Source organism: Bos grunniens, chromosome 14 (genome assembly GCF_055505025.1).
Source record: "Bos grunniens cultivar Pamir isolate PY7600 chromosome 14, Bosgru_T2T1.0, whole genome shotgun sequence".
NCBI lineage: Eukaryota > Metazoa > Chordata > Mammalia > Artiodactyla > Bovidae > Bos > Bos grunniens.
Genome location: NC_141178.1, coordinates 70,039,732 through 70,066,647, shown reverse-complemented (window position 1 = coordinate 70,066,647; position 26,916 = coordinate 70,039,732). Strand labels below are relative to the sequence as shown.

The following is a 26,916-nucleotide window of genomic DNA, read 5'->3' as shown; positions in this document are numbered from 1 at the left end:
ATTCTCAGAAAAGTACAACTTTCCAAAACTCGACCAGGAAGAAATAGAAAATCTTAACAGACCCATCACAAGCACGGAAATTGAAACTGTAATCAAAAATCTTCCAGCAAACAAAAGCCCTGGTCCAGATGGCTTCACAGCTGAATTCTACCAAAAATTTAGAGAAGAGCTAACACCTATCCTGCTCAAACTCTTCCAGAAAATTGCAGAGGAAGGTAAACTTCCAAACTCATTCTATGAGGCCACCATCACCCTAATACCAAAACCTGACAAAGATGCCACAAAAAAAGAAAACTACAAGCCAATATCACTGATGAACATAGAAGCAAAAATCCTTAACAAAATTCTAGCAATCAGAATCCAACAACACATTAAAAAGATCATACACCATGACCAAGTGGGCTTTATCCCAGGGATGCAAGGTTCTTCAATATCTGCAAATCAATCAATGTAATACACCACATTAACAAATTGAAAAATAAAAACCATAGGATTATCTCAATAGATGCAGAGAAAGCCTTTGACAAAATTCAACACCCAATTATGATAAAAACTCTCCAGAAAGCAAGAATAGAAGGAACATACCTCAACATAATAAAAGCTATATATGACAAACCCACTGCAAACATTATCCTCAATGGTGAAAAATTGAAAGCATTTCCTCTAAAGTCAGGAACAAGACAAGGGTGCCCACTTTCACCATTACTATTCAAAATAGTTTTGGAAGTTTTGGCCACAGCAATCAGAGCAGAAAAAGAAATAAAAGGAATCCAAATTGGAAAAGAAGAAGTAAAACTCTCACTATTTGCAGATGACATGATCCTCTACATAGAAAACCCTAAAGACTCCACCAGAAAATTACTAGAACTAATCAATGATTATAGTAAAGTTGCAGGATATAAAATCAACACACAGAAATCCCTTGCATTCCTATACACTAATAATGAGAAAACAGAAAGTGAAATTAAGGAAACAATTCCATTCACCATTGCAACGGAAAGAATAAAATACTTAGGAATATATCTACCTAAAGAAACTAAAGACCTATATATAGAAAACTATAAAACACTGGTGAAAGAAATCAAAGAGGACACTAATAGATGGAGAAATATACCATGTTCATGGATTGGAAGAATCAATATAGTGAAAATGAGTATACTACCCAAAGCAATTTATAGATTCAATGCAATCCCTATCAAGCTACCAACAGTATTCTTCACAGAGCTAGCACAAATAATTTCACAATTTGTATGGAAATACAAAAAACCTCGAATAGCCAAAGCTATCTTGAGAAAGAAGAATGGAACTGGAGGAATCAACCTACCTGACTTCAGGCTCTACTACAAAGCCACAGTTATCAAGACAGTATGGTACTGGCACAAAGACAGAAATATAGATCAATGGAACAAAATAGAAAGCCCAGAGATAAATCCACACACATATGCACACCTTATCTTTGACAAAGGAGGCCAGAATATACAATGGATTAAAGACAATCTCTTTAACAAGTGGTGCTGGGAAATCTGGTCAACCACTTGTAAAAGAATGAAACTATATTTGGCAAAACTAATACAATTATGTAAAGTTTAAAAATAAAATAAAATTAAAAAAAAATAAATACACACACACACACACACAAAAGAACACTTTCTAACACCATACACAAAAATAAACTCAAAATGGATTAAAGATCTAAACATAAGACCAGAAACTATAAAACTCCTAGAGGAGAACATAGGCAAAACACTCTCTGACATACATCACAGCAGGATCCTCTATGACCCACCTCCCAGAATATTGGAAATAAAAGCAAAAATAAACAAATGGGACCTAATTAACCTTAAAAGCTTCTGCACATCAAAGGAAACTATTAGCAAGGTGAAAAGACAGCCTTCAGAATGGGAGAAAACAATAGCAAATGAAGAAACTGACAATCAACTAATCTCAAAAATATACAAGCAACTCCTACAGCTCAACTCCAGAAAAATAAATGACCCAGTCAAAAAATGGGCCAAAGAACTAAATAGACATTTCTCCAAAGAAGACATACAGATGGCTAACAAACATATGAAAAGATGCTCAACATCACTCATTATCAGAGAAATGCAAATCAAAACCACTATCAGGTACCATTTCATGCCAGTCAGAATGGCTGCGATCCAAAAGTCTACAAATAATAAATGCTGGAGAGGGTGTGGAGAAAAGGGAACCCTCTTACACTGTTGGTGGGAATGCAAACTAGTACAGCCACTATGGAGAACAGTGTGGAGATTCCTTAAAAAACTGGAAATAGAACTGCCTTATGATCCAGCAATCCCACTGCTGGGCATACACACTGAGGAAACCAGAAGGGAAAGAGACACATGTACCCCAATGTTCATCCCAGCACTGTTTATAATAGCCAGGACATGGAAGCAACCTAGATGTCCATCAGCAGATGAATGGATAAGAAAGCCATGGTACATATACACAATGGAGTATTACTCAGCCATTAAAAAGAAAACATTTGAATCAGTTCTAATGAGGTGGATGAAACTGGAGCCTATTATACAGAGTGAAGTAAGCCAGAAGGAAACACACCAATACAGTATAATAACGCATATATATGGAATTTAGAAAGATGGTAACAATAACCCTGTGTACGAGACAGCAAAAGAGACACTGATGTATAGAACAGTCTTATGGACTCTGTGGGAGAGGGAGAGGGTGGGAAGATTTGGGAGAATGGCATTGAAACTTGTAAAATATCATGTATGAAACAAGATGCCAGTCCAGGTTTGATGCACGATACTGGATGCTTGGGGCTGGTGCACTGGGACGACCCAGAGGGATGGTATGGGGAGGGAGGAGGGAGGAGGGTTTAGGAGGGGGAACACATGTATACCTGTGGTGGATTCATTTTGGATGTTTGGCAAAACTAATACAATTATGTAAAGTTTAAAAATAAAATAAAATTTAAAAAAAAAGAAGCAGACTAGAGAGAGGAGCATAAACATACTCCTTGTAAATGGAGATTGTTAAGGGGGGGTGGGGCAGTGGCAATAACACTTAGCTGGTAGAGAACTGTCTTGCCCTTCTTTCCTTCTGGGAAGAGAGTCTGATCCTGAGTTATCCAGAGGGGGCTGACCTCATAGGATGACCAACGTGGATACTGCTTGGTATAGTTAAGAGAATACACCCTGGAACCAGATATTCTGGGTTCAAGTCCTGGATCTGACATATAATAGTGTGACCTTGGACACTTAACCTCCCCGTGTCTCAGCCATCTGGAAAATATGGATGATAATAGAATATATTTCATAGGGTTGTTACATGAGTTTTGCTTGAGACTTATCTACTAGATAGCAGTTTATATGAGAAAGATTTTTCTTATTTTTTTCCAGCAGAAGAGTGGATTGAGGGAGATGGTTTTCCTTTCTGTGGCTTATTCCTTTGCAGAATCTTAAAGGCTGATTAAATGCAGTAATTAGAATTTAGTGTATATTTCAAAGGCCATATTTAATAAATTAATTACTATGTTTCATCAGGTGGTTTATGAAATACCAACATGTAGTCCCAGAAGAGGCTGTAAAGACTGACATTGATGTTCAGACAAAAAGATCAGTGGCAATTCACTGGGGAACTTTTGCTTTGGCAAATGAGGTGAATGTGACTGTGATAACAATAACTCTGATTCTTTGTGACACCATGGACTGTAGCCCACCAGGCTCCTCTGTCCATGGAATTCTCCAGGCAAGAATACTGGAGTGGGATGCCATTCCCTTCTCCAGAGGATTTCCTGACCCAGGGATCAAACCCGGGTCTCCCAAATTGCAGGCAGATTCTTTGCTGTCTGAGCCATTAGGGAAGATACAAGATATGTACAGAATTACTTTAAAAGCATTGTAAAGTGGTCTCAGAGTCAGGGACTGTTACTAATTGGACGGATCAGGGAGAGCTTCATGGAAGAGGTGACATTTGAACTTAGCTATGAGGAGGCAAGGAAGAAGTTGTTTCAAGAGAAGGAAAGTGTGGGGTTGGAGGCAGTAAGCATGGGGAATAGTGAGGAGTCAGTTCAGCGAGAGATTATAGATGATATGGAGTGCAATGGGGGAAGTATGGCTGGACAGCTTAGAACTTTACAGAAAAATGTTATTTATCCAGTAAACACTGATTCAGTGTCTGCTGTGCTGTGTGCCAGGCATTGCGATAAACGGTGGTTTTATTCCTAAACTCATACAGAAGATCTGATTTTCCCTTAGCTGGACCCTAGAGCTCTGCTACTAGCCACGGTTGTGGGATCAAACAGAAGCTTAGCAAATGACTGTACTCCCCAAAGCAATCTACAGATTCAATGCAACCTCTATCAAACTACCAATAGTAATTTGCACAGAACTAGAACAAAAAAATTCAGTTTATATGGAAACACAAATAGCCAAAGCCATCTTGAGAAAGAAAAATGGAGCTGGAGGAATCAACCTTCCTGACTTGAAACTATTAGCATTCTTATCACTTATAACTGAGAAGTAAGAAAAATATTACAGTATAATTCTTCTTTAAAAATCCAAGTCATATAAAACTATGCTTTGTACAAGATACACGAAATTATAGAAACTGAGGAGCCAGGAGAGGAGATTGAGGTCAGGGAAAAGGGACAAACGTGCCCTCCAATGGTGCAAAAAGAACCTATACGTTATTTTGTAAACATTTTTTTTTGGGATTTCAAAGGCATTATGTGTTTACTAAAGAACATTTCTTTTAACTACAGAAAAGTACAAAGGTAAAGGAAATTCACCCACATTTCCACAATCACAAATAATAATTATTCAGTTTGGTATTTTCTTTCCAGTTTTTATAAACATATGATATATAGACGCACTCCATTGATGATCACAGTGAACATGCTTAATCAGTTAAGTGAGGAAAAAGATATGACTCCCCTTGACTTTATTCTTTTTATCAATAAAATTTTAAAAATATTAAACCAATTAAAAGGCAATTTATAGAACAGGAAAAAACACTTCCAAAACTTGTGACCAACAATAGATCAGTCTCAAAAGATACAAACAGTTCATGCAGCTCATATAAAAAAGAATTCTCAACATCACACAGTATGAGAGAAATGCAAATCAAAATGACAAGAAGGTATCAGTTCATACACATCAGAATGGCCATCATGAAAAACACTACAAATAACAAATGCTGGAGACAGTGTAAATAAAAGAGAAACTTCCCATACTGCTGGTGGGAAAGTAAACTGGAGAGCCACTAAAACATATGTAAGTTATTTAAAAAAACAAAAAACCTGCGAAATGATCCCCTAATCCCACTCCTCGATGTATATCTGAAGAAAATGCTAACTCTCAATGACAAATGCAACCTTCATTCAACAATACTTACAATACCTGAACATACACATAATTAAAGTGTCCATGGACAGATGGATAAAGATGATGCAGTACATATATGGAAGGGAATATGATTGAGCCAGAAAACAGGATGCAGTACTGACATCTGCAGCAACAGAAATGGACTCGGAGATGATCTCACAAAGTGATGCAGTTCAGAAAAAGACAAACACCCTGTGATGTGACTGATACGCTGTGCTGTGCTAAGTGGCTTCAGTCATTTCCCACTCTTTGCAACTCCATGGACTGTAGCCCACCAGGCTCCTCTGTCCATGGGATTCTCCAGGCAAGAATACTGGAGTGGGTTGCCATTTCCTCCTCCAGGGGATCTTCCCGACTCAGGGACTGAACTCATGTCTCCTACATCATCTGCACTGGCAGGCAGGTTCTTTACCACTGGTGCCACCTGGGAAGCCCGATTGTGACTGACAGGTGGAAACTAAACATTGATGGAAATGGAGTACATTTTCTTAACAGAAATACACTTACAGATTTAGAAAACAAACTTATTCTAACCAAAGGGGAAAGGAGGAAGCCAAGGATGCGTCAGGAGGATGGAATTGAGACGTACCCACAAATATATATATATATATACATATAATGAATAATCGTCAAGGACCTACTATATATCAGAGGGACCTAGACACAACACAGTAGTAACCTACATAAAAAAATAACTGAAAACAAGTACAGCTATGTCTGCATATAACTTAACAACCTGCTGTACACTTTAAACAAACATAACAGAATAAATCCACTATACTCCAATATTACCTAATAATTGACTTTAAAAAATGGAATGCCTAATATATTCCCTTCAAACTTCAGTGTCCCAGGCTAGTTCACATTCCTGGCGCCTGAACAGGCTTGGTTCCCAAGTCTGGACTATCATGTGGCTGAAGAAGCTTTGAAGGATGTGCAAGCAAGTGAGATCCCCTTGGACCTATAATGCCTGGTCCCCTGTGGACTGGATAACAGTGTCCAGAATATGCAGAACCTCCTACAACTAAACCAAGGTGGAGGAGCCAGCTGGTCCCCAGGTCTCCTGGTGCTGGGGCTCTCACCTCCCGCTTCCTTCCTTAGAGTTGCCCAAACTTCAGACGGAACACAGCACCCTCAGCAGAGCTTCTGCAGGGTTTGGGATTTCTCCAATGGGGTAAAAAATACGGGGGAGGGAGAAATGGGACACCAGGGCTTGGCGTTTTGTTCTGGCACATTCAGCTCTCCTTTACAAGCCAGAAGGCGGAATTTCACCAAGGCTCTGCTTACCCTAGCAAGCTGGGTGGGGCATGAGGAAATCCTGCTGCCTTGTGGCTGCTTGGCATAACTACACCATGAAAACCAGTGCCTAATGGCATTTCTGCTTATTTAACTGTCAGTCACTCTGCTTATTTAACTTATATGCAGAATACATCATGTGCAATGCCGGGCTGAATGAAGCACAAGCTGGAATCAAGACTGCCGGGAGAAATATCAATAAGTTCAGATATGCAGTTGACACCACCCCTGGGGCAGAAAACAAAGAGGAACTCAAGAGCCTCTTGATGAAAGTGAAAGAAGAGAGTGAAAAAGTTGGCTTAAAACTCAACATTGAAAAATTAAGATCATGGCGTCCGATCCCATCACTTCATGGAAACAGTGACAGTCTTTATTCTCCTGGGCTCCAAAATCACTGCAGACAGTGACTGCAGCCATGAAATTAAAAGCCGCTCCTTGGAAGAAAAGCTATGAGAAACCTAGATAGCATGTTAAAAAGCAGACATTACTTTGCCTACAAGGGTTCTTCTAGTCAAAGCTATGATTTTTCCAGTAGCCATGTATGGATGTGAGAGTTGGACCATAAAAAATGCTGAGTGCTGAAGAATTGATGCTTTTGAACTGTTTTGTTGGAGACTCTTGAGAGTCCTTTGGACTGCAAGGAGATCAAACCAGTCAATCCGAAAGGAAATCAGTCCTGAATATTCCTTGGAAGGACTGATGCTGAAGCTGAAACTCCAATACTTTGGACACCTGATGCGAAAAGCTGACTCATTAGAAAAGACCCTGATGCTGGGAAAGATTGAAGGCAGGAGGAGAAGGGGACAACAGAAGACCAGATGGTTGGATGGCATCATCAACTCAATGGACATGAGTTTGAGCACACCCAGGGAAATGATGAAGGACAGGGAAGCGTGGCCTGCTGCCCTCCATCGGGCTGCAGAGCTGGACACGACTGAGCGACTGAACAACAACAAAGGGCACTCCACATTCAAAAGGCCTCTCCTGTTGTGAATGACACCTGCCCTCAACAAACGTCCTGGGGCACATAGTAGAGAATTCATTAACGGGCGGACTTTCAAGAAGACCATTTGCAGGTATAAATTTCTTCCATACAGATTTCAAACAAGCAGCACAGGGAAAGATGCTCAATGTCGATTATTGGTAGAGAAATTCAATTCACAGCGACAACAAGCAATCACTAGGGAACAGATAGAATGGCCACCACGAAAAAGTCTGGAAAAAGAAACCGCTGACCCAAATGGGGAGAAAGGGAAGCCCTCCTATGTTGTCGCTGGGATCCTACATTTCAGTTTGCTACTTGTGAAGCATTTGGATTACAATTCCATTTGCTAGACCATAGGGTTTCAGTCAATTTCCCCCTCTCTCATCTACTAAAGTGCACTAACTCTATTTTTGGAGTCACCAAGCAGGTGTCACACATGCAGGACATTCTTCCCTCCCTTTTAAATCAATAACTGTATACATGGAAAGGAAAGAAAAGGAATAGCTGTTTAATAAGCAGCTATAATTGTGATCCAACTTCTTGGCTGGTTATTTCTCACACCCTGGGCTGGGGAACTGAGGTTTTAGCCTAAGGCAACAGCTTCAAACACATCGTTTAATTACCTTCTTTTGGTTGCCTGATGTCTGTGAGTTTTGTGTTCGGCCCCATAGGATTCCCCACTCCAAAGATGCAAATGAAATTGTTGCTGTAGGAATTTGAGTGGTTCCTACAATGAGAAATCTGCTTACCTTTCTTGAGCATTTTTGGACACAGAGGATATTCCTCTGGGGTCCTTGTACCCTGTTTAGAGAAGAACAAATGTGTATATTCTCCTCTCTATATTATTTCCCCAAGAAATTCCATCTATTAATATCTCGGTTCCCTAACCAAATACATGCCAATGACTGGCAAATTTCTATCTTTAGCATAGAATATACCTCTGAATACTAGACTTACACCTGACTCAGGAGCACACTCACTTAGTATCTCAAATGTGGCAAAAGCAAGCCCTTCCACTTTTCTTGATCAGCATATTCGAACCCCACCCTAAATCTCTTTTTTCAGTGAATGGCATCCCCTGCCTCCCACAATCTAGTTTGCAAGTCAGAAACCTGGCCCTGCCCTCACTGAGGCCTCCTTCACCCCCTACAATGAATCCATCCATCACCAAGTCCAATCAAATCTAGCTTCCTACCTCTTCTTGAATTTACCTGCTTTTCTCCATCTTCACTACCACTGTCTAGACAAGCTACTAACAGGCCTTCCAAAGACTCCTCAGAGTCTACCCTTCTCTGGTCTAATCTACTCTCCCTGCTGCCAACCAGATAACTACTTTAAAATGCAAACCCAATTATGTCACATAGCTGCTTAAAAACCTTGGGTAGCTTCCCACTGCTTTGAAGAGAATGTAAACATTTCTTACCCAAACTCTCCTTTAAAATCTCCTGTAATCCTGTAACGCGTACTTCTTCAGATGCATTACCCATCAAAAACCACCCACTACAGCCCTGTTCCTGGCACGTTGGCCTCCTCTGACGTTCTCTGCGGAAATAAGACACTTTCCCACACCCTCTATGACTGCTTCTGAGCTCTAGTGGCAGAGCTGAGGGGTTGAGAGAAACTGCATGGCCTACAAAGACCAAAATATTTTGTATCTCACCCTTTACAGAAAAAAAAAATTGCCAACCCCTGAACTACAGTGTTGTCATTCAAGCCACTGATTCTCTTTTGGGAACTTAACTTGTGCCTGATGGTAGCCACTGAATTATGTCACTGGGCAACAACAGCTAATGACAGGAAGTGGATGTTTGACAACTACTGTCCTCCTTAAACACAGTGAACTTGAAATCAAAACCGAGTTTTTCCCTTTTCGTATAGACACATCCCAGATGTTTTTATCCTCTTACACTCTCTGTGCAAGATGCCAGCTATCTTTTAAATCATTTCAAACTCCAGACTGCTTCATTAACAGAAATAAAATCTGCCTTGGAACTTCTGGGGACTCTGAATATCAACAAACCTGCTAGAGTGTGTGTGCATGCGAAGTTGCTTCAGTCGTGTCTGACTCTTTGAGACGCTATGGACGATAGCCTGCCAGTCTCCTCTGTCCATGGGATTTCTCAGGCAAGAATACTGGAGAGGGTTGACACTTACTCCTCCAGGGGATCTTCCTGACCCAGGGATCAAACCCCTGTCTCTTGTGTCTCCTGTATTTGCAGGTGGCTTCTTTACCACTGTGCCACCTAGGAAGTTAGAGTAAGAGGAAAGAGGAAAAGAAAGAAAAGAATAAATGAGGGAGAGAGAAGGAGAATTATACAACAGCCTGAACTTGGAGACTGGACGGCCACTTCTTGACTGAAGGGCATTTTTAGGGCTGTTTTAGAATTAGACAGCTCTAGGGTTTTGTTCAGTGTTAAACTTTATAGACCTCAGATAAGGATATGACTGACAAACTTTAGTAAAAAAAAAAAAAAAAAAAAGACTGAATTTAGTCAACAATAATAGCTTGATCAGGAAATCGACTTACAGTCCATGAACCTCAGTGTCCTTGTCTGTAAGATGGAGATAATAATAAAAATACATTTAGTGATAAAGTGTGTACATGCCACCTGTGCATTAGCGATAAATAGAGCTTAAAGTCAATGCTTGTTTATAAGAAGTTAAGTATATAGGTAAATATTATATAACTATTATAAAGTATATTATGTCATTAAAAGTATATATTAAAATTAATTTTTATATAGTATGATTTTATATAATGTTGCCTTAATGTTAATTTATCTGAATAAATGTGAGCCATTTCTGGTTCATAATAGGTAGCCTATCAGGCTCCTCCATCCATGGGATCTTCCAGGCAAGAGTGCTGGAGTGGATTGCCATTTCCTTCTCCAGGGGATCTTCCCAACCCAGGAATCGAACTTGGGTCTCCCACATTGCAGGCAGATGCTTTACCGTCTGAGCCACCAGGGAAGCCTCATTATAAAGTATATTATGTCATTAAAAGTATATATTAAAATTAATTTTTATATACTATGATTTTATATAATGTTGCTTTGATGTTAATTTATCTGAATAAATGTGAGCCATTTCTGGTTCATAATATGTGCTCCATATATACTAGCTGAATAAATGAGTGAATAAATAAATAAATGAAAATTACAGTGTAGTATAAAAAAGTCTGCACTATACATTCACTTCTTCTGATCCTGTGTGTACCCTTAAGTCCCTGAGAATCCTGAAAGACAGGGAGTGTCACACCAACATTTGGTTGGGGATGCTGCTTGGTTAGTCATTAACTGCTGAGAAAGAAATAGGCAAGATTTACTCACCTACCTATGTTTATAAGTGATGTCTCTGTGTCATCCTACAAAGGTACTGACCTGGATTTTCTGGGGGCAGATTCATAACCTGGTCCAGGTGATTTGATGTGTCTGCTATTCTACGAAAGGAAAAATAATCAGGAGGTATAGCTACAGGAGTGTCCAACTCTAGAGTAGATAGTTAATCTTAGGGGATCCAGTTACTGTGGGCAGCCCAGAATAATGGAAAGGTCATCGTTCTTTGTATCAAACAGATCCAGTTTCCAATTCCAGTGCTCCAGCTTTCACAAACATCTGCTGTTGATACTGTCCAATATATATTCTCCTGACCCCATGGAGTGTAGCCCACCAGGCTCCTCTGTCCATGGGATTTCCTAGGCAAGAATACTGGAGTGGGTTGCCATGCCCTCCTCCAGGGGACCTTCCTGACCCAGGGATTGAATCTGCTTCTCCTGCATTGCAGGTGGATTCTTTAACACTGAGCCACCAGGAAAGCCCATGTATGTATATTATTAATACTACCTCAATTTTAAAGTATCAGAATGTGCAAAAAAAAAAAAAAACATTGTAAACACTTCCCAGAAGCAGAGACCCACCTTTTTCTAGATGCATTTGTACATATTTTCAAATGCCTTCCCATACATTTGAATACAATGTATTCAAAGTGTCATATACAGTGACAATCTCAGAACACATTCCAAAATACTTGTATGATTTTTGGAGAAGTCAATAAATAAACATTTTTTCCTTTCAAAATCTATGACTCTATTGACTTTTATTGCTTTCACTTTTAGGAGGGTGAAGTGAAAGTCACTCAGTCATCTCTGACTCTTTGCTACCCCAAGGAATTCTCCAGGTCAGAATACTGGAGTGGGTATTTCCCTTCTCCAGGGTTTTCTCGCAACCCAGGGATTGAACCCAGGTCTCCCGCATTGCAGGTGGATTCTTTACCAGCTGAGCCACAAGGGAAGCCTAAGTATAATGGAGTGGGTAGCCTATCCTTTCTCCAGTGGATCTTCCCAACCCAGGAAGCAAACCAGGGTCTCCTGCATTGCAGGCAGATTCTTTACCAACTGAGCTATCAGGGAAGCCCAAGAATATTGGAGTGGGTAGTCTAATCCTTCTCCAGCAGATCTTTCTGACCCAGGAATTGAACTGGGGTCTCCTGCATTGCAGGTGGATTCTTTACCAACTGAACTCTCAGGGAAGCCCTTTAGGAGGTTATTCTAGCCTAAAATTGAAAGTATATCATCAGGGGTTTCGGAGAAGGCAATGGCACCCCACTCCAATACTTTTGCCTGGAAAATCCCATGGATGGAGGAGCCTGGTAGGCTGCAGTCCATGGGGTCGCTAAGAGTCGGACACGACTGAGCGACTTCGCTTTCACTTTTCACTTTCATGCATTGGAGAAGGAAATGGCAACCCACTCCATTGTTCTTGCCTGGAGAATCCCAGGGACAGGGGAGCCTGGTGGCTGCCGTCCATGGGGTCACACAAAGTCGGACACGACTGAAATGACTTAGCATACCATAGCATCAGGGGTTTTACAAAGCAACTTGAATTTTCCAAAATAGACATAGTCTGAGGTTGTTTTCAGTCCCCTTTGCTTTATTTTTGTCCTACCTGTTTGCTAATACCTTTGTGCTGGTGTTAAGAAATTATCTCCCTATTACTCATGGTGCCATCAATTATGCCCTGAAATTTAGACTGACTAGACACCTAAACTCAGAAAGCAAAGCAAATTTCAAGGCAAATCATACACCCATATAGCCTCCCCTCCCTTTGCTGCCCTGCCGTACCATCACCTGCTCCTGCCGTGGTGCGTGTGTGCTCACTCAGTCACGTCTGACAATTGAGCTTATAGAAATCAAAAGCAATAATTATTGAATAAAAACAAATTGAGCTCATTTTACACAGTGCCTGACTGAGAACTTACCTTCCTGTAATCAGATGTGCTGCTATAATTCCACAGAAGCACATGGCCAGATCACACCTGAACGGTGAGAAACAAATAACATAACCAGAAATCATTGTAATGCCCTTCAAGGCAAGAAGCCCCAGTGTTCCCAGGGTACTCGAAAATAGAATCCAGGCAAATCTGTTAGACACAAATGTGAAATGCCAAATTCAAGGGTTGATTGGATAGAACATTTCCTGATGATTTTCTTTTCTTTTTTTTTTTTTTTTTAACTCATTGTTCCTTCAGCATACTCTGTATTATGTGAGTCTATGACTCTGCTGGTGGTCTCTACTTGCTCTTCTTGAGCTGCATTTCAACTATCTCGTCCACTAGATGTCTTCATTGTTATGTTTGCTAGACCATGAGTGAAAATAATCCATACAGTTTAGTGGCTGGAATTAGATAGCTCTGGATTCAAGGTCTGGTTTTGTCACTTCCTGGCTGTGTGATATAGTAGGTAGTCAAGACTGTTTAATAAAGCTCTTAGGATACAAAGAGCTAAGTTTAAAAAAAAAAAAAAAAGTTTTTTTTTTCTCTCCATTTTTTAAATAGAAAAACTGAGATGATAATGAATGACTTCCTCCAGGCAATACAGTGACTGAAGATGAACTAATGCTTTTTTGTTAATCACTGAGGATTCCAGGGAGACCTCTTCTCAAACCTCTGATTGTCTGACTACAATGACAAATTCAGGTACTGAGTACAAAAAGTATAAATATGACTCATCCCCAGTGAGGTTTCTACACAAGAGATTTAACTCTTGCCTGAGAGCATAGCTTCTAGACACCAATGCCCACCACCCCCTCTCTTATCATCTGATTCAGTACTAACTGAGCATATGCAATGGCTGGTTTGGGACCATGGAGAAAAAAAAAGATGAGGTTCTGCTCTCATGGAGCTCAAAGCCTATAGAGAGACTGACAGAAAAACAAAAATTGCAGTCAAATATGGCAAGTGCTGTAACAGACAACTCTACAAGAACAGCACTGGCACCAATGATGGCAGAAGGCTCTGTGGCTTCGTGGTCTGATGAGGTCCAGAGGTTTCACTGCAGGAAGACTTTTGAGTGGGTGTTGAAAGATAGTTAGGAATTCTCTAGGGAAACTGTAGTGGGTTTCATGATGACCTCCATGAAGATCTGTCTATGCGTCAAACCTTGGAACAGGTAAATATGAGCAAGACACAGAATATCATGTTTTGGTCCTTCTATCTGCTCCTTTTCCTTACATTCTGAGCTCAGTAGCTGGCACCATCATCCAACTACTCAAGCCAGAAAACTGGAACTTAAAACTGGCATCTTCTTCTCCCTGGGCCTTACCTCCAATTAATTAGCAGATTGAATCTATTTCTCTCAAATCACTCCACTTCTCCCATGCCACCAACTTAATCCAAGCCATCTTGTTCCTGTAACAACAGCCGCCTAACTTGACCCCCCCACAGTTTCTCTAGCCTCCCTCCAGTCTGTTCCCCTGACTAGTTACAAGGATAAAAACTTCTAAATCTGACATTTAAAAAAGGTAACTTCTTCCTTAAAATACTTTCATGTCTCTTCAACACCCTTAAGCACAAAGATAAAAATTCGCACAGCTTGCAACAGCCCTTCATGATCCGACATCAACCTAACTCGCCATTGTAACTGGGTACATCTCCTCCTCCATCTCAGGTTTGATCCGTGGGTCAGGAAGATCCCACTCCAGTATTCTTGCCTGGAAAATCCCATGGATGGAGGAGGCTGGTGGGCTACAGTCTGTGGGGTTGCAGAGTCAGACACAACTTTCACTATCTTTCCTCCTCCATCTCTAGACTCCAGCTATTTTAAAGCACTTTCTCAAAAATGCCACACTCCTTTCCTACTGCAGGGTGTGGCTGCACTTCTAATAAAGTCTTCTTAACCTTCAAGTCTCCCTGGGGAGGACTCCTCTAATCCTAGTGCCTCTCACTATGCACTATCAAATAATCTCTATTACAGACATTAAGAGCACTTAATGTAATTATGTAACAACTTGTTCAGTCTTTGTGTTCTCAGCAATACTTCACAAGTGAAGAAATTTTAAAAAGAGGGAAGAAGTAAACAGAAAATGAAAAGTAGGAAGGCCTGGCTTGGGTTCTTCTGGGGCTTGAAGCCTCTCACAGATCAGGTTCCAAAGAGAGCTGAAAAAAGCAGAAGTTACGGTCATTCTGTGCGTTTATTTGAGCTATTATTGAGAGAAATAGGAGCTGCAGAGTTAAAACCAGGTCATTTGATCAATTAGGATGATCACCAAGGCCTCACAGAGAAACACCCCTGCCCCTACTGTATCTAGATTTCCCTGTGGTTAAGATGATAAAAAATCTGCCTGCAATGGAGGAAACCCAGGTTTGATCCCTGAGTAGGAAGATCCCCTGGAGAAGGGAATGGCAACTCACTCCAGTATTCTTGCCTGGAGAATTCAATGGACAAAGGAGCCACAGTCCATTGGGTTGCAAAGAGTCGGATATGACTGAGGACTAACGTTTTCACTTTCCACTATATCCATCCCCCTTTTTGCCCCTCAGCCCTTTCACTAAGAATTTCCTGGGAGATTATTCCTGAATATGTGGTGGAAGACACCTTGAACTAAGTGTGTACACGTGGCTCTTTGTCCTATCTCTGTCACCCACTAATCATTAACTTCATTTCAATAAGCATTTATTAAAGACCCACTGTGTGTCAGGATCTCTTCTGGGGGTTAGGTTTTCAGAGTCACCGTCTCTGCTCTCAACGAGCACACCATTTGAGAAAGACAAGCAAAGAAGACACATTCATGAGGTTCTGGTAGTCTCTCTAAGGAGGCGGTCCGTCTCCTCAGGACGCCCACCACTCCTGCACTGGTGCTCATACTATATGACCAGCAGACTGAGGAAGAAAATAGCCAGGCTTGGTTCAATGTGGGCTGGCTTGGTATGTGGTTTGAAGCTGAAAATGGTCTACTTCTAACCTGAAGACACACTGAGGGTGCCCCCCGGGAACAGCGGGGAGCTTAAGGTTCTATGTGAGCACAGCTTTAGTACATGTACCTGACGATCCACTTTGTGTTGGAAGAGATGTGGCCCGATATAAGGAAATATAGGGACACGTGGGCAGGCAAATGACATGGCTGGTTGGTCAGGGGTCTGAAGGAGAAAAGTTAAAGATCAAAGCTTGACTGGTCCGGAGAAAAGGCACGAAAGTGAAAGTGAAAGTCGCTCAGTCGTGTCCTACGCTATGGGACCCCATGGATTATACAGTCCATGGAACTCTCCAGGCCAAAATACTGGAGTGGGTAGCATTTCCCTTCTCCACGGGATCAATGCAGGGATCAAACCCAGGTCTTCCACATTGCAGGAGGATTCTTTATCAGCTGAGCCACAAGAAGGAGAAAAGTTAAAGATCAAAGCCTGACTGGTCCAGAGAAGAGGCAGGAGGATGGGGCGAATGCCAGGGACCAGGACCTGGGGCTATTTTTAATTGTGAATTAATGGCCATGAGAGCCTTCAACATGGAAGTGATGCTTAAGAGCCAGTTCACAAAGTGACCAGTCTCTGTGACTGATATGAAAAGAGAAACTGCATTTAGTCTCCAGATAAGCTGTTTCTCAACTTAAGTCAACCTCTATGGTGCCTGATATCTATATTCTATTTTGCAATTTTTCAGGCCCTGCTCCCATTAATTTCTCAGCTATATTGACTATGTCAAAGCCTTTGACTGTATGGATCACAATAAAGTGTGGAAAACTCTGAAAGAGATGGGAATACCAGGCCATCTGACTTGTCTCTTGAGAAACCTATATGCAGGTCAGGAAGCAACAGTTCGAACTGGACATGGGACAACAGACTGATTCCAAATAGGAATCAGAGTACGTCAAGGCTGTATATTGTCACCCTGCTTATTGAACTTACATGCAGAGTACATCATGAGAAACACTGGGCTGGAAGAAGCACAAGCTGGAATCAAGATTGCCGGGAGAAATATCAATAACCTCAGATATGCAGATGACCCCACCCTTATGGCAGAAAGTGAAGAGGAACTCAAAAGCCTCTTGATGAAAGTGAAAGAGGAGAGTGAAAAAGTTGGCTTAAAGCTCAACATTCAGAAAATGAAGACCATGGCATCTGGTCCCATCACTACATGGGAAATAGATGGGGAAATAGTGTCAGACTTTACTTTTCGGGCTCCAAAATCACTGCAGATGGTGATTGCAGCCATGAAATTAAAAGATGCTTACTCCTTGGAAGAAAAGTTATGACAAACCTAGATAGCCTACTGAAAAACAGAGACATTACTTTGCCAACAAAGGTCCGTATAGTCAAGGCTATGGTTTTTCCAGTGGTCATGTATAGATGTGAGAGTTGGACTGTGAAGAAAGCTGAGTGCCGAAGAATTGATGCTTTTGAACTGTGGTGTTGGAGAAGACTCTTGAGAGTCCCTTGGACTGCAAGGAGATCCAACCAGTCCATTCTAAAGGAGATCAGCCCTGGGTGTTCTTTGGAAGGAATGATGCTAAAGCTGAAACTCCAGTACTTTGGCCACCTCATGTGAAGAGTTGACTCATTGGAAAAGAGTCTGATGCTGGGAGGAATTGGGGGCAGGAGGAGAAGGGGATGACAGAGAATGAGATGGCTGGATGGCATCACGGACTCGATGGACGTGAGTTTGACTGAACTCCGGGAGATGGTAATAGACAGGGAGGCCTGGCATGCGGCAATTCATGGGGTCGCAGAGAGTCAGACATGACTGAGCGACTGAACTGAACAAAAAGTAGAAGCCAGCAAACTCCATCTCTCATGTTTAGAACACAGTGCCTGGAAAATTCCATGGACGGAGAAGCCTGGTGGGCTGCAGTCCATGGGGTTGCTAAGAGTCAGACACGACTGAGCAACTTCACTTTCACTTTTCACTTTCATGCATTGGAGAAGGAAATGGCAACCCAGTCCATTGTTCTTGCCTGGAGAATCCCAGTGACTAGGGAGCCTGGTGGGCTGCCGTCTATGAGGTCACACAGGGTCGGACACGACTGAAGCGACTTAGCAGCAGCAACAGTGCAATGTCTGCCACACGATTAATACTGATTAACTATAAGGGTTAGATGTTGTCCCCTATAGTCAGAACTCAGCCAGATTTCTCTGAATCCTCGTTTTCCTCCTACTCCTCTCCTTCTCACCTTTAACCAACCTCCAAGATGCCTTTTGAAAATGATGTTATACCTAGGATGATAAAAAGAACTTATCTTTTATAAATAAGATAAAGAGAATTTATAAAGAAAATAAAGAGAATTTATCTTCCAATCCCCTCATAACTACTATCAGAGACCAGCTTGCATCCCACAACTTCGATTTCCTCTTCATTTTAGTCTATGACTCCCCAAAGCACCTCTAAAGTTCCCTAGAGTAATGGCAATTTGAAATCTACTGGCCTAGAGCAATTGTCCTAAGCATGTGACAAAGGGAACTTACTTAATGAAAGGTCTAAGAGATACAGTCAGTTAACAAGGCAATTAAACACATTACCCAGGACTGTGCCACCTGGTTCCTGTGGCCTACACCAGCAAAGACTAGCAACATCATTTCAATTACACACCCACAGTTAGCCCCAGATGCGGGTTAGTAAACCAATGCTAATACAAGAAAGACGGTATGTACAGGAGAGAATTATAATGGCAGATTAACAAATGCAAGCTAACAAACTGTACATTCTGCACATTAATAAAACTAACAACAGTAGCTTATTCTTAGAACTATCCTGACAGCATTGACTTATTTGAAGAATCCATAAGGTAGGGAAACAAACAAGAAAATAAAAATGGACCAAAAAACAGGGGGAGGGGTGTGAGCTGGATTCTAACTTTAACTCTGCTGCTAATAGTGAATCTAAATAAAAATATTCTCACGATAAGAAACAAAATGTAAAAATTATCTTCTTCTCATCTGACTAGCTCTTTCACTAGACTCTGGACAAATCAACCTCTTTTCTGAGTTTCTATCTCATTTTAAAGATTGGAAAAAGGACAAAAGAGAGAGTCTTGGGAAGTAGGAGGAGTGTTAATTTCTAAAAGCCAGTCTTAAACATCTCCGTTTATTGAAGCAAATGTAGAAACAAACATAAAATCAAAACAAAGCCAAGTGAGCAGTGGCAAGTGGAGCAGGTTTCACATAAACTGTGAATCAACAAATGTGAAGAAGGATTTATTATTTGGGCCCAGAACAATACTATCTATTAAGGGGACACAATAGAGTCCTTGCTAAATTAATTGAGCACTTATTCTCAAATAGTCCTCACAAAAGGCCTGTGAGGTGAATGCTTAGAAATGAGTGAACTTAGTTTCCAGGACACTTAACCATACACTAAAATGCTTTGGCCACAAGTATCAGAAACCCCCGATCAACAAGGAAATGCATCGCTGCTGCAACTGAGAGTACGGTGGCCGGAAGTCGTCCGGGTGTCATACAAGGACCTGTTTTCTCTGTCCTCAGTGGCAGCTCCGTCCTGTACCTGTACCACCTGATGTCCACCTCATGCGTCAGTGACAATTGGAGCAACATGTTTCCTTGTTTCTCAACATGAGAGACAACCCTTCTCTTTTCTGTTTTTCCCCTCAAGCTGACGGGGACAACTTAGGTCATATAACTCCTGAGTCAATAACTGTTCCTAAGGAATGTCATGTGCTAGAATGCTAAAAGTAATAAGGACCATTCCTAGAGCTGGGGATGGCTCCAGTTTCTTCTGAATGTGATTACGAGAGGCGTATATGTGAACAAAAGTTAGGTGCTTATAAGAGGGAAGAAGAGAGAAGGGATGAAATAGACAGACAGCCAGTGGGTCCACTCCATTAGCTCTAAGTTCAATGCTTGGCAAGTGGCGAAGCCAGCACCGAACTAGTTAAAACATTTGGAGAACCTCGGACCGATTTCTGCAACTTAGAAAACCACGTTACCAGGCAATTTGTCATATTACAACCCAACAAATCAGTTTTGACAACTATACCCCAGAGATGCACGATAACTCTATCTACCCGACAAAAAGGTCAGGTCACTTTACCGAAAGAACTTGTCAAGACAACTGAAAACAGCATTTGAAATCCAGAAATTCATGGAATAGCCAAGCATATGAATTCCATGCCAATAGAAGCCATTGCTTTGAATGAGAATCAACAGTGTTATAAATAATAATAACAGTATCTGCACATAATAAATATCCATGTGCCATTTAACCCATCTTAGTATTATTAATATTTGTTTATGGCAAAGCAGCACTGGTGTATCTAAAAACTGCAAAAGGTATAGAAAGTTTTTAAGCAATTATAATTTGTTTAATGACTAGTCATAAACAAAGCACCTCAGCCTGATAAGCCTCCTCTAATTTCTTCTGGCTGCTACTGATAATGGTCTGTAAATAATGCTGCCCGGTGTCTGGTGTCTCTGAAATATTTAACACTGAGACAGAGATGAGCTGGCAAGGTGCTGGCCTCTTTTTAGCTGAGACCTAGATCCCAAAATATTCCCTCTTCATCCAGGGTTCCATCGAAATCAATATTTGCTTTTCACAAAGGATTTTTGTCCTATGCGGAGGAAAGACAGATAGTGGCAGCCCAGGACAGCAAATCTGCTTAGAGAACTAGCTCCAGGTTGCTATGCAGAGGGAAATAAGCCGGGTAATCCAACTTTTGGACCATTTCCCAATCTTTCCCCTTGCTTAGGGTCATTACTATATACCTGTACTCCAAGCTCGACCAACAAACACATTCAGATCCTCTCCATTGGTGGGTAAACAGAATTCCTTGCCACCAAGGTACTCCTGAAAAACTGAGCAACATTTTGTTCCCTGAATGGGCCAAGTGTCCTTCCACCCCAGCTTTTTTGATGATGTAATTCTTTCTATCCAGCTTCTAAGACTCAGATAAAATGTTTCCTAATGGTCTCAGCATGAAATAACCTCTTTATCTTTTATAATACCAATCTCTGCCTAGTTCTGTGTAAGCAATTTACATACATTATGCACTTGAACCCTGAGTTAAACCTCAACTCATTGTTGAGGCAAGTGTTGCTAGACCATTTTATTAAATACAAATAGGGGATTCAGATGCAGCATGATTACATTGAAGGAGATCAAACCCGTCAATCCTAAAGGAAATCAACCCTGAATATTCACTGGAAGGACTGAAGCTGAAGCTGAAGCTCCAGTACTTTGGCCACCTGGTGGGAAGAGACGACTCATTGGAAGAAGACTCTGATGCTGGGAAAGATTGAGGGCAGGAGGAGAAGGGGGCAGCAGAGGATGAGATGGTTGGATAGCATCACTGACTCAATGGACATGAGTTTTAGCAAACTCCAGGAGATGGTGAAGGACAGGGAAGCCTGGCATGCTGCAGTCCACAGGGTCGCAAAGAGTCAGACAGGACTTAACAACTGAACAACAGTATACCCAATGTCACAATAAATGACCAAGGCAAGAGACTAACACAGGTGTTTTAGATCCCAAAGCCCACACACTGCTTTTTAAATTCCAAGTACACTGCAAACACTAGCATTTTATTTGTGCTTCCTTTATAATGCAGATATCATTTCTACCCACTGTTAGAGCTATTGACGTGAATTTCTTTATCTTCTTTTCTAAAGTCTGGAATTCTTGAAAGCACACTCTATGTCTTATTCATATTTGTATCCTCTGAGGGATTTGCATAAAATAGATGCTTAAGACATCTTTGTTGAAAGAATGGACACCATTCAATACATACTTATAGCAATGAATTGCTATTATTAACTTTCAGATTTGATTTCCTATAATCACTACCCTTGATGACAGAGAATGAACCTTTTTTTTTTTCTTTTCTAGGAAGCAAACCCAGAGACAAACAGAAAATCAAAACTGGTTTCCATTAGCATATGTGGAAAGATTTAGTTTATGCTCAAGTAAAAACTAGACTGATATAAATACAAAATGCACTTGGCCATTTGTTTTGAATTTTAGCACTTTCTTTCATGAAAAAAAAAAAGCCCAGAACCATTGGTGCGTTAATGAGTTCCCCATGTGAGCACCAGGGTTGGCATGACATCCCCTGGTTTCATAGAGCTTTTGACATCAACCATGACTGGAACTATCTGTTGCTCATTCGGCAGGCACAGAACTTCCTCCCAGCCTTGCCTATGACAAGGTCATCCTCTGTTTCAATTGGACACGTGGGTCCTTTAGAATGGAGCTTCAGTCTGGCCGTGGGATTTGGCAACAATGACAAAGACAGCAATCAACAACTGCCACCCCACTCACTGTTCACTTGCCAAAGCTAAAAAGTGACTGATTTTCGGGCCTTCTGAGGTTAAGTGTGATAGACCCTTTCTTCCTTTGGATGTAATGCCTGTCTGGTGATGAAGTTAAGAACTTAATGCAGTGAAGAACAGCATGTCTTCATGGCACAGACTCTGGGTGCTAGATTCAAGAACTTCCATTCACCCGTATGTGTTGCTTTCTACGTTCCATATCTGATTTTTGTTTTTATATTGGAGAAAAAAATAATATCCTCATTGCTGTTGCTGTTCAGTCATCCAGTCATGTCCGACTCTTTGCGACCCCATGGACTGCAGCATGCCAGGCCTCTCTGTCCCTCATCATCTCCTGGAGTTTGCCCAAGTTCATATTCATTGCATCAGTGATGCTGTCCAGCCATCTCATCCTCTGACACCCTCCTTTCCTTGTTAGAGAATTTAAAATGAAGGAATCGGCATTTACATCATCCCTTGGACTGTGTCTGTTACAGTACTTAATTGTACCTAATTGCTATAAATGCTGTCAGTTCCTTATTTCTGTCTTCAGATATTATTTTTGGAAACAAGGACTAACATCAGTTTATAAATTAGCTGTACATCAATAGTTTTGTTGTTTTTGTTTTGCTTTGCATTGCTTAGTGGCTGTCTCAGAAATATTACTGAAATTTGACTGTATTTAATTGCAAATTAGGTCACAAGTAGAACCTATTTTAAATGAGTATTAAGCCTAAAAGTTAGGACCCCCAGGTTTAAACTTGATGTTTTGAAAGCAGAGAATAAGTTTTGCTCTAGGAATACTAAAAGTCTCTGACTTACAAACCCAAGCAATGGAAAGGAGATAGGACCACTGCAAGCACTGCCATGCCACAGCTCAACGACTCAGTCGTCACTGCTATAAAGTGAACATTTGCTTCCAGCTAACCGTGCCCCAGTGATGAGTGTGGAAACCTATTCCCTAGAAAGATTTTCTTCTGCCACAACCTCCCCTCTTCTTTCCCCGTCAGATAAATCACCCAGGTCATACTACTCCCTTGCTCCTCTCCACTCTTCACCTCTGGTCATCGCTAAGTTAACACCACCCTAGGTCATTGTTTAAAATGTCCAAACTATATACATTCCCCTTAGCTAATTTTATTTTCTCCTCTCTCCATAATGTATTCAGTTATTTAAAGAACCTCTATCTCCTTCCTCACCTTGCAACTTTTCTGAACATCCACACGATCCTAATTTCTTGGGCTTTCTGTAAGAGTAGGTCTATTAACAGAGAGAAAAAAATCTCTCTCCCATTTTAAAGGACATAATTCGTTTGTAGGATCATTTCTACTTGGATACAAGCTATTAGTGTAGCAGATTTAGAAAATTCTTAGTTCACTTGATATAGTATAAATCATATGATTTGTTGTTTTACTTATTTCTTGGGAAATATTTGTAAATTTATCATATACTTACTTTTATGGGACTTTTAACATCTTGAAATTCTCCATAACCATGAAGGGCATACCTTCATTGGCATTAGCCAATGTGGTTGTTGACAATTAACAATTAGACATGAGTGACTTCCCTGGTTGGAGTCTGCAGTGAGGGGCATACTCCTTGACAGTTTTTCTACCAACTGGCATATTCACACAAAAGCTAGTCTCTGAGCAAATTCGATTGGGTATTTAAATGTTTACTAATTTAGCAGTAACCAGAGTTGGAAAAGACTTTTGAGAATCTGTTGAACAGCAAGGAGATCAAACCAGCCAACTAAAAAGGAAATCAACCCTGAATATTCATTGAAAGGACTGATGCTGAAACTGAAGCTCCAACACTTTGGCCACCTCATGCGAAGAGCTGACTCATTGGAAAAGACCCTGATGCTGGGACAGATTGAGAGCAGGAGGAGAAGGGGGTGACAGAGCATGAGATGTTTGGATGGCATCACTGACTCAATGAACGTGAGTTTGAGCAAACTCTGGGAGACAGTGAAGGACAGGCAAGCCTGGTATGCTGCAGTCCATGGGACTGCAAAAAGCTGGACGTGACTTAGAGACTAAACAACAACAAGCCAGAGTCATATAACAAATTGGGCAAGCTTGACAACATCTCCGCTCTCTTATCTTTCCTATACTCCGGCTCATGCCTTTGATGAAAGGCTGTCTTGAGACACGTGCACAGTACTCTAGCGGCAGGATTCAGCTGTCCCTCCAGTAGAGAGGAGGTGATGGAATCCCGAACTGGAAGCTACACGCAGACCTGGATGGAATCCCGAGGACAAGGCTTTATCTCAAAGTGAAGCAATTGTATCAGTAGATTAGAAGGCCTTGTAAGCCATCTAGACTATGTATCTTGGACCCGGTCATTTCACCAATTTAAAAATCACGCCTAACATCAATTGTACTAATTAACAGACTCTCTGGTGTTGATCAAAGAAAATTGAATCCTTCCAACAGAACTACTAATCTGTGGGCTTCTGATTAGTGTTTCAAAGGCTAACTAATTTAGAGCTTATATTGACAATTACGATGCTTCAAACATTCAACTAATTAGAATGGGATTAAAACACTTGCACGTGCACATACACACACCACCAACAACAATAAGTTACACATAGTGTAAAACTCTTGAAAATTCCAAAATTCTATACTTCTTGTCTTTGCACACAAGAGGTCTCATACAGGTTTACAGGTGAGATATGGGGGTAAGGTGCCTATTGTAAATACAGTATATGGGCCACGCCCTAGGAAACCAACTACAGACTGTATTGTCATTTGGTGTAGGAAAATGCTCAAGCTTTTCAATTGGGAGGAACTCAAAGTGCTTAAGACTTGGTATCTCTATAAGTGTATAAGATAAGGGGCCAGAGATTTAGGACCGTTGCAAGTATAGGAAAAGAAGAAAATTTAAGTAATTTGAAACTAAGAAAAAAATTTGAGTAAATGACCTATCTTCCTAACAATGTAATATGCTTTTAAAATTGAGTGTTGCCTGTCCATTAAGAAAATCAAATATTTAAAAGAATGGCTATTCAGAACACACAACACAGATTGATATATTTGTAATTATTTTGCCAGTGTAATTTATATCTCTGGATTTCAAGATGCCTATTTAAGACTGGGTCATGCACTTAAGGTAAAATACCACTGGGGGTAAGTAATGCCTGTGTTAGGATCATGTGGCCCAAAAGATTGGGTTTAAGATGGTATGAGCTACCTGAAATAAGCCAGCACAACTTAATTTTTTAATTATTAAAAAAATTTTATTAGTGAAATTATTTAATTATTAAACATAATTTAATAATTGACATGTATTAAAATAAATTATAAATATGTAATCACTGCTAACTATTTTTAAATCCAACCGAAAAAGCAATTAGGTATCTTTCTGTTAGCAGCACAATCTTAGATCCGGACAGGAAGAGCATTGCTCTTTTATTAATAAAATATGTTACTAGTTATCCTTCATCTAATTAGAAACTAGACACAGTGAGTGCTTCAAAAGAACAAAATACTTAATTACCACTTAATTCTCAATACTTCTACAAGGTCACCGCCAAGGTTTGTCCAGCCTAAGTCTGAAGTCTTCCAATGATAGTGTTCTCGCTTTATCCCAAAGCTCTCAGTTAGCCTTTCAAAAGCTCTGTCAGAGCATCCATTCTCATGTGTTTTCATCTAACAAATGTGACCTGAGCATCTCCCACCAACAGGTACTGCCATTGGCTCTGGGACCCAGCATTAAATAAATTACACATATATCTTTGCCCTCATGGAACTACATTCCAGTTGGGAAAGACAGACAATAAAGAGAGTTATGGGAAATATCTGGTCTGGGTTGGAAGAGACGCGCTTTACAGAGGAAAAACCAGATGAGGGCAACAAGGAGACCTGCAGGGTTGAGCAAGTTCCAAAAGAGGTAAGTGTGTCGGCAGGTAGCTGGGGAGAGGGCGGTTCCTGCAAACACCGAGATCCGAAGGAGGAAACGCTCCTGGAGTGCGAAAGGAGCAACAGGTGCCTGTGTGGCCAGGGCAGGGTGAGTGAGGAGCCAGAAAGGCCGAGAGGCAACAGTGTGGGATGGGCGCACAGAACGGAGGGAGGGCTGTGGTGAGATCAGTGTCCCAGGAACCGCCATATGTGAGCATGGGGAATAGGGCCCAAACCAGGAAACTTTCAGATGAAGGCCCTTCGGATAATGAAAATCTGCCCTTATGTGTCCAGAATCTTATCTTTCTCAGGTTCAACAAGTTTCCTTCCTTCATGTCCTTGCTGTTCATGTCATCCAGTTCGGCAACCCTTCACCATCCCACTGATTCTCCTTTGAATATAACTGAGGGTGCCCGGTCTCTCTCTCTGCCTATAACTTGACAGAACTCTTCGTGAACAAAGGGCAGCCTTTACAACCGAATAGGGATATGCTTCCACACCGCTCTGAATTTCCCCCACGGGAGTCTTATTATTGATTATAATGGCTACCTATTTGCTTGTGCATCTCACCAACAGAAGGGGAACTTCCCAAAAGCAAAGACTTGATCCCATCACAATTATAACCCAGAGTCTCACATATCACTGGTTCACATACAGTTGAACAGTCTCAGAGTCAGTGTTGGTTGAATATTTATAGATGATAAACCTGAGGTATAAAAAGGTTAAGCAAATTGCCCAAGGTGACAAAGCTAGAAAATAGAGATAGGATATGTCCCAAAGCAAGCAGTCTATCAAAAATGAAAAGACAACCCACAGAATGGGAGAAAACATT

The 26,916-nt window shown here is 41.0% G+C and overlaps 1 protein-coding gene across 25 annotated transcripts in view; it reads right to left on the bottom strand.

The window, feature by feature from the left end:
- The window catches only part of LOC147359647 (uncharacterized), a 442,120-nt gene that overhangs the window by 44,298 nt on the left and 370,906 nt on the right, over positions 1–26,916 (bottom strand). For 3 of the 25 annotated variants that reach the window (XR_015141118.1, XR_015141083.1, XR_015141109.1), the window contains 4 exons: positions 12,907–12,963; positions 11,031–11,084; positions 9,671–9,893; positions 7,435–8,451 (listed from right to left, as the gene is read on the bottom strand). Coding sequence is in view for 5 of the 25 variants with exons in the window: in XM_086337343.1 (XP_086193469.1) it covers positions 9,671–9,893; positions 11,031–11,089; positions 12,907–12,963 (339 nt within the window). In the remaining 20 variants the exon portion in view is untranslated. Of the gene's footprint in view, positions 1–7,434; positions 8,452–9,645; positions 9,894–10,177; positions 10,203–10,866; positions 10,947–11,030; positions 11,090–12,906; positions 12,964–26,916 lie in introns of those variants that run through there. The other 22 variants (XR_015141121.1, XR_015141082.1, XR_015141108.1 and 19 more) reach the window with 14 other exon arrangements.